Source organism: Cannabis sativa, chromosome 8 (assembly GCF_029168945.1).
Source record: "Cannabis sativa cultivar Pink pepper isolate KNU-18-1 chromosome 8, ASM2916894v1, whole genome shotgun sequence".
Classification (NCBI taxonomy): domain Eukaryota; kingdom Viridiplantae; phylum Streptophyta; class Magnoliopsida; order Rosales; family Cannabaceae; genus Cannabis; species Cannabis sativa.
The window spans coordinates 50,010,195-50,023,288 of NC_083608.1; the positions used below are offsets into that span (position 1 = coordinate 50,010,195).

The following is a 13,094-nucleotide window of genomic DNA, read 5'->3' on the forward strand; positions in this document are numbered from 1 at the left end:
GGTTTATGTTTTTAGACAAACAAAATTCCATTTTATCCATGTTAGGCTACATTGTAAGAAAATAAATTACTATTGTTATATAATGGTGGATAAAAGAAGTAGGAAGGTGTACAATAAAATCAGAAAACATTATTATTATAATTATTATATTTTATAAAGGTATTTATACTTTACTTTTTCTTTATGATTTTTAAGGCACGAGTTTGTAATAAAAAAGTTGAAAAAGTTATTTAAAAAAAAAACAAAAAAGTTAAAAAAACAGTATAAGCTTAACTAGCTCGTAAATATATTATGTTTTACAAGAAATTATATTTTTGTAATTTTTTAAATTAATTTATGGTATAAATATTTAAATTTAACTTAATCAGTCGACACTATCAGCCACGCTCCGCCGCAAATTATTCTATTTTTTCAGGAGATTAACAAGATTTTGTCCAACAAAAAAAGAAAATCTCAAAATATTCAAAGTTGTCAAAATTGAGGAACAAACAAATATGATTATGATGTGTGTATATATATTAGGAAAGTATTTTGTCTTCCTTTCCCAAAATGATAATACCCGATTGCACCACCGCCACGTGGTTGGCCAGCATGAATCTATTCAAGGGCATTATCGTCACACCAATCCCAAGAAAAAGTACCACACTGACTCACCACACCACACTCAATTTCATCAAATCATAACGAAAACCAAACCACACCACTTCCATTTATTAATCTTCTTCTTCTTCTTCTTCTTCTTTGATCTTCAATTCATTATGATTCTCTCTGCTCTGCTAACCTCCGTCGGAATCAATCTAGGTCTCTGCTTTCTCTTCTTCACTCTCTACTCTATTCTTCGAAAGCAACCATGGAATGTCGCCGTCTACGCTCCAAGATTGGTTTCTCAAGGTCAATCTCAACAAACTCATGATTTCAACTTCGACAGGCTCTTACCTACTGCTGGTTGGGTCAGAAATGCATGGGAGCCTTCCGATCAACAACTCATCTCCACTTTGGGATTGGATGCTGTCGTTTTTACTCGTATTTTTGTATTCAGGTTAGTGTATTGTCTTGTCTTGTCTTGTTTTCTTCAATTCAGTTTTTGTTTGAAATGAAACCGATCGGGATTTTTGTTTTTCTGAAAATGCAGTTTGAAAGTGTTTACGTTTGCGGCTGTTGTTGGAATTTTTGTGCTACTTCCGGTTAATTATTTGGGGAATCAGCTTGAGTATGATTTTTCTGACTTGGGGAACAAGTCTTTGGATTCTTTCAGTATTTCTAATGTCAATGATGGCTCAAAGTGGTGAGTGAGTTTTAGCTGATTTCATATAATGAGTATTGAAATACTAGCACAGAACTAAGGGATGGATAACTTTAAATTGTCGTTCTCTTCTTTCTTATTTTGGTTATTTATACAGTAGATTTGATCTGTAAATGTGGTTCTATATGGCCCTGACCTGAAAATTGAAGTTAAAGACAGAAATGCCAATATATGGAGAAGGATTCCCATTGCCCTCTGTGGTCCTCAGATTCAGAGTTGAGGTTAAAGAGAGGGATATCAATTATTCTTTGTGCTTTTTAAGTTCAAATTAGAAGAGAGGGATACCCATTAATTTCTATGACATACTGCAAGTGACCAGTAAATGAGTAAAATAATATTATAATTGATGGACTGAAGTTGCTGGTTTTTTGCCAAATGAATTTGAATGCATTGGATTTTAATGTTGGTAAGATGATCTGATAAGCCCCAATACACTTTGTTTACTCTAGGAGACCGAGGGAATGGCTTTGGCAGGGAGTTATCTTGTATTCTGGTCTTTTAGTAATTTTTCCCTATTCTTGTAATAGCGGTTCTGAGGTTGTTTTAAGTTAGGGGGCTGAGTTGTCTTTTTGTACTATGACTGAACCCTATAAATATAGGGGTGAGGTATTCATTTCAAGTTTCAACTAGCTTGGAATTAGAAAACAGTAGACTCTTTGTGGAGAGAATAATCCTCTTGAAAGATTGGGAATTTAGAGAGACGAGCCTCTTGAAAGCTCGATATTGTAACTTTGTGTCTGTTTTTCAGAATAAAGATCACTTGAGGAATTCATTACTGGTGTTTATTTTGGGAAATATTTGATAGAATATTTCTACTCCAAGATTATCCTATCACGATCTTCTAAATATACTTGTAAATGGTCGAAAGATGTTTTTTTTCCTTTTTTGGTTTGGAAGACTTTATGTTAGTCTTCTTGTGTATATTATGCTCTAAGTTTACCGTGGATTTTACAAACAGCCTATTCTGAAATCCTTTTTAGAATATGTTTGTATTGTGCCTTTATTGTCTTAAATTCTAAGCAAGCAAGTGTGCTTAGTGTAGAAACTCTGATTGTTTCTTCTAATTTTTCTCTCTCAAGGTTATGGGTTCACTTTTGTGCTGCATATATTTTTACTGGAGTTGTCTGCTACTTTCTTTATGATGTAAGTAATACCCTGTCTCTGTATCCATCACTAATGTAATATATATTATATTAGCAAATAAAATTTGACTAATGTGTATATGTATGCAGGAGCATTGTTATATTTCATCGAAAAGGATTGCTTACTTCTATTCATCTGAACCTAAGCCTAATCAATTTACAATCTTAGTTCGAGCTATTCCTGTATCATCTGAGAGCAGCTGTAGTGAAACTGTTGAGAGATTTTTTACGGAGTATCATCCTTCTACATATCTCTCACATGCAGTAGTTCGTCGAACTGGCAAACTTCAAGGTCTCATAGTAAGCATTTCGTATGAACTTTTATCTTTTCTAGAGGTGGGGGAGGAATGTGCAGGTTTTAGATCTGATGTAGGTGGGAATTTTTTGATTTTCATCAGCATTTTCGCCGGAACTATATTGATAGGGGAATATATATGATATAATATTTTCCTGATTTATATATGGCTTCTTCCCTCTTTCGTTTTATTGGATCAGGTTTTCAGTGTGGTTTATTGAGCCTGATTGTGTAGGGCTTTGGGTTTCGCAATATTGAAGTTCATTACCAGGAAATCCTTAACAGTGCTGTGTACATATGAACTATCATAACATAAGCGTAACAATATATCACATAAGTTATCTCTTTGGACTACATACCGTTGCTACAATGGTACATGAAAATTTAGATGCTTCTATTATATGTTCTTTCTTTCCATGAATCTTCTAAAAACTTGTTTATCGTAGAAAATAGCTTAAAGAATTCCACCTTGATATTGGCAAAATTAGTATGTTATATTGCATTTCATGATTTTGCTCTGGCATGTACTGTAGAGGGCTCATAATAGTAACAAGTACTGCAAACTGCAAGTTCTTTGTTTAGTTGTTACCTGGGTAATTAAGTTGCAATCACTTATTTATTTATTCATACTGTCTCTCACAGGTCAGATGTCACAACACATTTTTCTTTTGTTTTGTAGAGTGACGCTGAGAAGATGTACAAAAAGCTTGCCAATCTAAAACTCACTCAACCTGAGCACAGGTTAAAGCGCGATGGCTTTATGGGGATATTTGGAAGAAAAGTTGACCAGTTGGATAAATATGAAAAGAAGTTGGAAGATTTGGAAGATAACGTAAGAATGGAGCAGTCTTCATTGGCAGGAAAGGTGGGACACTTTAATCTCTCCTTCCATCACTCTCTCTCCACCCCTCTCCATTCCCCCATCTCTCCCTTCTACCAAACATAGTGTTAGTGGTTTTGTTTTTTAATTAATTTGTTTTTTCTTTCTAAGAGTGTGATATATAAGAATGCTATTAGTGGTTTTGTTTTCTTCAAATTAAAGTTATGCTAGAAATGGTACTCAATCTAAACATAAAGAAACTAATATAAATGTAATGATCAGAAAAATATGCGAACTTTTTCACTACTCATCCCAAAAACTCTGCTCTGTTGTAGTAGAGAAATGCACATGTGGACTCCACAATCTAATTTCTCTAGAATTACTTGTGTTATAAATGTCCCAAATCTACATATACTTATGATACATAGAAGTTCACATTAAGAGCTCTCTCTTTTTTTCTTTTGCAGTACTCAATAACTTTCTGACCTTCGAAGTTTGTAAATTAGACATGTATTCTTGTATTAAATTTACCTATTATTACTGAAATAATTGATTTTGTATAGTAGACATTATTTATTGGGCATTTTGATTTTTTACATATTTTCCGAATCCAACAGGAAGTTCATGCTGCTTTCGTTTCATTTAAGTCACGACTGGGTGCTGCAGTAGCTCTGCACATTCCACAAAGTGAAAATCCCACTGAATGGATCACTGAGAGAGCTCCAGAACCCAAAGATGTTCACTGGCCCTTTTTTTCTGCATCATTCCTAAAGAGATGGATCAGCAAGCTTGTGGTGATTGTCGCATGTGTTGCCCTTACGATTCTTTTCCTTATTCCTGTAGTTTTAGTTCAAGGTCTCACTCATCTTGACCAGTTAGAAACCTGGTTCCCTTTTCTAAAAGGCATACTGAAACTGTAAGTGGAAGATTTTAATTCATTTTGACTTTAATTAAAACTATACTATACTTTCATCAAAACCATGCAATGAGATCCTCAACAAAGACTCTTTTAAAGATACTGGCAAAGATGACCATATATAGAAATTTGATATCTTTGTGTAGAATGGGTTTAATGGGTTTAAGGAGGTGTCTCTTTTATTTAGATTTATATGTTGCTAGTTTCCTTCTTACTCTTCCTTGCAGGCTGTAGGTATTGATTAAATTGCAAGTTGTAGGTATCTGTGCCAGTGTAGATTGAATTTGTTGATTTTATGCAGCTTGCTCTTGAGTAAAGCATGATATTAATCTGTGCTATATTTCAAATTGCAGAACGGTTGTTAGTCAAGTCATTACAGGATACCTTCCCAGTCTTATTCTTCAGCAGTTCTTATCTTTTGTGCCACCTACCATGATAATCTTATCTTCCATCCAAGGATATATTTCATTTAGTCAGATAGAAAATAGTGCTTGTAAGAAGGTACTCTGGTTTACTATATGGAACATTTTCTTTGCCAATGTACTATCTGGATCAGCTCTCTATCAGGTCAATGTCTTTCTTGAGCCTAAAAATATTCCTAAAGTACTTGCTGAAGCAGTACCAGCCCAGGTGAGTTTTAAGCAATTATAACATTTTTCCGATATACTTCCATTGGACCCCAAATTCTCAAATGTAATTTCCCTTTTTTTATACATACAAGAAAGTATTTTGCTTTATGATTTCTATGCTGGGTCCCTTTATAATACTGAGTTAAGTGTTAGATTTCCTGAGGAAATTAAACTAAATAGAATGCAAATTAGGCTTAGCATACTCTTAACCATATAATGGATACGCTACGTTTATGTGTACAAAATGATTTTTTCAAATATTGTAACCATTGTTTATGTGTTTTGACTGCAGGCGGCATTTTTCATTGCGTATGTTGTTACTTCGGGATGGACCAGTGTATCATCAGAACTTTTCCGGCTGATGCCCCTGCTTTGCAGTTATATAAAGAGAGTATTTGCAGCAGGAAAGTCTGATGATGAATTTGAGGTTCCATCAATTTCATATCACAGTGAAATTCCCAGACTCCTCTTCTTTGGACTCTTGGGTGTGACATACTTCTTCCTAGCTCCACTTATTCTACCATTTCTTTTGGTTTACTATTGTATGGGATACGTCATCTACCGAAACCAGGTTAGTAATGTGCCTGATTTTGGCTGATCATTGATGTTGTTTTGGATGAAAACAAGGCTCAGTTTCTGCAAAACGTCTCTAGATGAATCTTCCTAGTTTATTAATGCTTTCCATTTGGTGATGGCATTTTCATGAAAATTGAAAGCATGTTAGGATCTTTAGATATACACAAATGGTTCCCATGTTAGTTCACACATAACGTGGACAGGCCCAACTCTATAAGCTGAATGAATTATTGGTAGTTAATTGTTCTGGTCATTTTTGAGGATAGATGTGTTTTGACTTATAATAACTCTGTATAAATTGAATGAATTATGGGTAGTCTATTGATCTGGTCATTTTCTGAGGATAAAGTGTTTGACTTATAATCGATTGGTCTTCATGATTTTTAATACAACGAAGGATAAAAGGGCATTTGTATGGTCTCTTACTTCATTTATCACACGTAAACTGAGAAAAACAACAGAACACTTATTTGAACCGATTCGAGGCTAATATGTTTGATCAGGAGAATAATAAATTGATTAGAGAACTTGATTTGAACCGATTCGAGGCTTCTATGGTATCTTTATAGACTATAACTTGAAAACAGAATTTGTCCCTCGTTTTATCAGATTTGACTATTAGCATTCTGATAACTTTCAACCTTTTTTTTTCTTATTTTGGCAGCTGTTGAATGTATACTCTCCCAAATATGAAACTGGAGGCAAGTTTTGGCCAATCATGCACTACTCAACAATTTTTTCTCTGATACTTATGCATGTCATTGCAATTGGTCTATTCGGCCTTAAAAAGGTTCCACTGGCTGCCAGTTTGATTGTTCCTCTTCCAATCCTAACACTTCTTTTCAACGAGTACATTCGAAAAAGATTTGTGCCAATATTCCAAGCCTATCCTGTTGAGGTATTGCAATATAACAACAGCAGAATTCATTATATGACTAGCACTTTTCTTTTTCTAGTAACAGAATTTCACTGTATTTTTTATTTAAATATCTTATTGCACTTCAAACTTTGTGTACTACGCAGAGTTTGGTTAAGAAAGATAAAGAGGACCAGAATAATCCTGCTAGGGACGAATTTTATGATAAGCTAGTAGATGCATACAAAGATCCATCTATGTCGTCTACTCGATATACACGAAATGGCGATGAACACACCTCTCCTCTACTTCATTCTGCCGAAGCCTGAAAAGAGCTTATATTCCCTACGGTACTGTATCATTATATGATTTTCTACTACCTATTTATACTTACTGTACAGTGTGCTATGTTGTTGATGAGTTTTCTTTTTTCCAGAAATACCAAAGAAACAAAATTTAACATTAGAGTGAAGCTTGTTGTGTAACATTGTATTTGTCTAGGTCATAAGTTCTCCATAAGGACTTGATTTTTGCTCTCAGATAACACATTGTTTGATTCTTCTCTTTCATGGCAGATAAGTTATTTGTTATAATTTATGCTAATTATAATTTTTGTGCCCCGTAGTTTAACATGTATCAAATAATGTTTTTTAAATTTTTTAAGCCGTTAAAAATTATTCCCTTGAAATTTTTAAATTCAAGGACGTCTGTTTAATTATGATCAATTTTACTAACACGTTAATATTTTAAATCATGTCTTCTGAATTTTGATATCTATCAAATCAAGTTTTCTAAACTTTGATTTGGTTTAGGGTTTAGGGCAAAAATCCTAATTAGCACTTTAAATTTTTCTTACTTTCATTTATATAATTTGCCATAGTAGAGTCCTAATCTTCATTTTAGTTTAAGAAATGTTGATAATATAATACTTCTGCTATTTGGGTCTTACTTGGGTCAAAACAAACATCTATTATAAGATATATTATATATTATAACCTATACAACAAATGGCATTTGATTAAGCTCTAATTGATGATATAATAAACCTATGTATCCCTATTTTTTTAAAGACTAACTAGTTAGTTGACTTACTTAATCAATTCAAACCTTATATTTACTGTAGCTTATTCAGCTAGATAGATAGGGTTGGTTTGTTTATTGTCTAGACAATGCTACCTACACTACAGACAAAAGAAATTAGAATATACATATATCATTTTGTGTTACTTATTCTACCGACACTAAAAAATCAGAAATACACACATATATATATATATATATTATAAATATATATTGCTGAATCAGAAAATACATATTATGTTGTAGTTAAACCTCCACGTGGAGTCACCATAATGATGATTGACATTTTCCAGGTAGAAAAATTGCCTTGCCTAGTCTCTGAATATTAATTTTCTTTGGCTAATGCCTATGCTAGTGAAGATACTTATTGTATGTTATATTATGTAGACAAAAGAATTGAAAACTAATTATTGAGTTCAAACACACATGGCAGCACCACAAACATCAAGCTACACAATAGACAACGTCCATTCTTTTTTTATAACCAAAAGAAGGAAATAAGTTTAATTTAAGAGCTATTTATATATTGAAAGAGTGATTGATTTATGCATATGCACTAAAATTTTAGAGAAAGTGATGTGTGATACTGATATTGTTTTCTTAAATAATGGGTTCTTTTTATCTATAAAATAAATATGGTTTGGAAAAAATTATTGCTTACACCCATTAATTATAATCCATGTTGAGCTTTTTATTCCAAAATCTAAACTAGAAGGTAAATAAAAACGAAATGTAGGCTTACATAGTACATACCCACCGGCGTTTTTCATTTCATAATAGTAAGTTACACAAATTATTATTAGGCACTAAGGCCTCTTTTGGTAAATAGATTTGTATTGTATTGTATTAGATATTATTTAATATTATATTATATTTGGTATTAATTTGTATTGATAATTTGTGTAAATTCTTTTAAAAAAAAAAGGGTGTGTAAAATTATATTATCTTTTATCATAAACTCAACCTCAACTCTCTCCCATTCGGGAATTAGAGCCAGGTTCGGGATTTGGTCTAAGGTCTGGAGTCAAGCCGGGGTCCAGTTTCGGGGTCCATGTCTAGGGTCTGTGTCTAGGTTTGAGGGTTCAAGGTTTAAGTTGGGGTCTAGTTTAGGGGTTGGGATCTGAGTTCGAGTTCGGGTTGGGATTCATGTCCAGGTCAAGGGTCCGACTTTAGGTTTTAGGGTCCAAGACTCCAACGTTCGAGGTCGGGTCCAAGGTCAAGGTCTGGTCTGGGTTGGGATTGGGCTTCGGGGCCGGGTTGGGGTTTGGGTTTGGGTTTGGGTCTGGGGTTTAAGGTTCGAGGTCCGGGGCCTGAGTTTGAGGACGGGGCCAGGTTCGAGTTCAGGTTCGAGGCCAAAGTCCAGAGTTCGGGTTAGGTTTGGGATTTGGGGCTAGGTCCGGGTTCGGGTCTGGGGTCTGAGTCTGGGGCTTAGGTTCAGGTTTAGGGTTTGGGGTTAGGTTCGAGTCTGGGGTCCGAGTTCGGGGTCGAGGCTAGGTTCGAAGTCTGGGGCCAGAGTCCGAGTTTCGGGGTCAGGATCGAGTCAGAGTCCGGGGCTGGGTTGGGGTTCAGGACGAGAGCCGAGTCTGGGGTCGGGTCTCCAACTCTAGACTCATTATAAATATTATAATACGAGCTAATACGTATCATTTTTTTTATATATTAAATAATATGATTCATATTGAATTAAAATTTATGGTCGTAATAATTAATACAATACAATATTTTATCCGAGCGGAGTGTTACGTTATTTAATACAATATAACATTTATATGATTTACCAAATGAGATCTAATAATGTAAAATACGTGAGACTCGATACTTAATTAGATCAATAGTGATGATTATGGTAGCGTTGGTCACTACTAAAATTTTTAGCATTTCTCAAATATAATTAAGTATTGATTGATTAATTTAATTTTAAAGAGTTTTTTCAGAGTAATTATCTTAAGTATTAATCACCACATTGACATATATAAAGATATTGCTATTAAACATTAGTATTGTTTGTGATAGCATAACACTACAAATAATTAAAAAAAAATTAGATACAGGTAATTATCTTAAGTATAATTAAGTATCGATTGATAACTTTAATTTTAAAGAATTTTTTCGGAGTAATTATCTTAAGTATTAATCACCACATTTACATATATATACAGGTATTGCTATTAGACATTAGTATTATTTGTAATAGCATAACACTACAAATAATTAAAAAAAAATAGATACTTGATTACACCCATAATAATTGAGTTAAGCATAATGGGGTATCCTATTTTTAAGCAATTCCTAGAAAGAGTAACACCACCGTTTGTACATCTTTGTCTCTTTTGTTGTTGTTGCAGCCGTACGTGCAAACTCTATTATTAGATTTTGGTTCTCATCATATTATTTGACACCATTTTTGGTTTCTTCCTTTTTGTTCTCTTAATCTTTAACTATTTTAACTTTGTCTTCCATGATGTTGTCATCTCTATAAACTTTTCCTAGTTTATAGATATCTCATTCGTAACAGTTATTTAAATTTAATCAATAAATTTTTTTAAATATTTCTTAGCTAGTAAACTTGGGGTTAAATTTTCTGATTTTATTAATTTTTTTGTCGGGAGGGTTGATTTTTCTCATTTGATGGTACTCAATAATGTATAAATGTAATATACATGAAGTTTTTGGAAATAATAATAATAATAATAATAATAATAATAATAATAATAATAATGTAATATACTTTAACAAACTTATATATCTATATAAAATGTAGTTATGTAATGGAATTCTTAATTTAATTATGGTTTTTTAATTATCTATGTATATACTATTAGTTAACAAAATATTTTTATTAATTTTATAATATTATTATATATATTTAAATTATGTAAATATTTTATATAAGGAAATTTTAATTTAAATTTAAAAATAGTTAAAATATTATAGATACTTTTAACTATGTTTTTAAGTTTGTTGGTTTAACTTTGAATTAAAATACGAGATAATTTCGCTCAATTGGGCACACAACGATTCACTACGATATCCCACTTGAGTTTTATTGTACATGTAAAATCGCATCCAAAGCAAGGCAGATTGGGTGGGCCTTAGAAAAAGACAATTATTGGGCCTTTTATTAAAAAAACATGTGATATTTTTAAAAATTTACTAAAAAAATGAAAAATATTTTTTTGGACCCTAGACTGGGTGGGCCCTAGACGCAGGCTTAGCCTGCCTTAGCTCACACCCAGCTCTGATTCAAAGAGAACACTATTATAGCCGCAATAGCTAAAAAAAAATCCATTACCTAATTAAAAAAAAATTAAAACATTACAATTAATATCATCTAGTAAACCTAACTAAAAATAAAACCAATTATAACATCAACCTAATATTATAATATATATGTATAATAGATACATTTAATCTATTATAAAAATGCATTCCCGAAAAGACTGTTTTAATATAATAATAACCACAAATATTGTATTATGACTTCTTCCATGTCTTATTATTCTAGAAAGAGAGGAGAATTTCTTTTCACACATAATTAAACAAAAAGAAATGGTAAATTTGTAAGACACCACTTTAAATGAACGTTTAGTACATTTTTTTTTATCTATTTTAACATTTAAAAAAAATATTTTAATAATAATAGATGTTGTAGTTATTTAAAACTACATATAAATATTTAGATAATTCCGAATAGTTTAAAAAATGTAGAAAAAAATGTTTAAATAATCTATTACATGTATGTTTGTCTTTTTTTGTACAAGTGGTAAAAAGTTATTTAAACTTTATTTTTATTTTTATAAATTATTTAAAATTTTAAAAAAATTATACGCAGCGTTTATAATTATGAAAAATAAATTAATTAAAAATTATACTATATGCCAAAGCGATTATATCAAAACATCTTTATAGTAAATAAAAATCAAAATCAAAACCCTTTGTTACTACTTAGGACAATTTGAAGAAAATAAGTTGGAAATTATCAAAGCTATCTAGCTAGCTAGAGAGTTAATATATATAGCCATTATTGAAAGTAATAATTAGAAACATTAACAAGAGAAAAGCAATCATAGTTAAAGTCCAAGGATATCATTGTCTATTGTCTAACCTTTGTAGGGTGACATAATACTCACCAAATATAATAAACCAAAAGGAAGATTATAACAACAAATAAACTTAAATGAAATAAATATTTTAGTAACAAATGGATTAATAGAATATGTTATTTATGGTTTTGGAAGTAAACAAATGATGAAAGATTATATATTAAAATAGTTATATAGAGCATCACATATATAGCTGGAATAGACTTCTCATTTGGATGGGTGCTTTGGAGAAATCGGTGTAATTGCTTATTTGGTCATATTGAATACAACTACATAATGATAAATAGACTCTTTTTGGTTAATTATGCAAAGCATTTCTTTATTTGAACATTTTCTTTAACCTTTCTTAAATGGTTGGGGTGAAAGGTACTTGTAGGGTTTTTGGTTTGTTTACATTAACAATGTTATGAAGAAAGAAAAAAAAAAAGGTAAGGCCGTTTTTTCATGCTTTTCACTAAAAGAAACAAAGGCTATAATTTGATAATACATTATTCATTTTTTACCCCAAAATTTGACACAAACTAATTATGTGATTGTTTGTTGTGTAACTTGTGTTGCTAATAATAATTAAGGAGGTTGGTATGATATGAAAACCCCACATGGAATACTATAAAAAAGTACTTAAGCCACTTATCTCTCATATTTAGTTTTAGTTTTAGGAATCCAAAAAATTACTTTTTATCATATATATATATATAAATATAAGTATATTAATTAGGAATATATATATATATTGGTCGGTTTATATTACATTTTATTTATCTAATATAAAGATCGGGTTGCAAAAATTAAAGTGCAATCCGCCCAATTAAAAAAAATAGTAACCCACCCAATGAATTAGTCTGTTTGGTTGAGTTAACTCGCTCAAACCGACACTAATATTTTTTTTTTATACATTCAATTATTATTAAATTTTAATTAATTGTGATAATGAGATAAATATATATGATAAAATTCAAAATTTTAAATCTACTATTATGAAAGAAACATATAAATTATATTACATATAAAGAAAAACAAATGTATATATAATCTCTTAATTAGGTTAATTAGGTTAATTTGGGTTGGTATTATTTTCAATTCACTCGATATAAAAATTGGGTGAGTTACATTTTTGTCGAATTTTTCGATTTAATTTGACCAAGTTATTCGAATTAGACGCTTTAAAAAAAATTATATACAACCCTAATATTAACTCTCTTGGTAGTATACAATATGGTGTGTGTAGATAAATACTTTCAATAGTTTTCATGCTCTTGTTAATAAAACAAGAAATTTGACAAAAATTTACTTGTTTGCATAAGAAGAATCATATAAACTTGACAAAATATAAATGAGAAGAGAAGTTAAAAGACTTACTACTCAAATGTCCCT

The 13,094-nt window shown here is 31.3% G+C and overlaps 1 protein-coding gene across 1 annotated transcript; it reads left to right on the forward strand.

Annotated features, from left to right (window-relative positions):
- The first annotated feature begins 589 nt into the window (after nucleotides 1-589).
- LOC115699469 (CSC1-like protein HYP1) lies at nucleotides 590-7,140 on the forward strand. The gene is made up of 10 exons (XM_030626896.2): nucleotides 590-1,039; nucleotides 1,133-1,285; nucleotides 2,383-2,446; nucleotides 2,536-2,745; nucleotides 3,420-3,605; nucleotides 4,178-4,476; nucleotides 4,830-5,106; nucleotides 5,398-5,676; nucleotides 6,346-6,579; nucleotides 6,705-7,140. The coding sequence occupies exons 1-10, from the start codon at nucleotides 759-761 to the stop codon at nucleotides 6,864-6,866; spliced, it is 2,145 nt and encodes a 714-aa protein (XP_030482756.1). The 5' UTR covers nucleotides 590-758; the 3' UTR covers nucleotides 6,867-7,140.
- The last annotated feature ends 5,954 nt before the right edge of the window (nucleotides 7,141-13,094 follow it).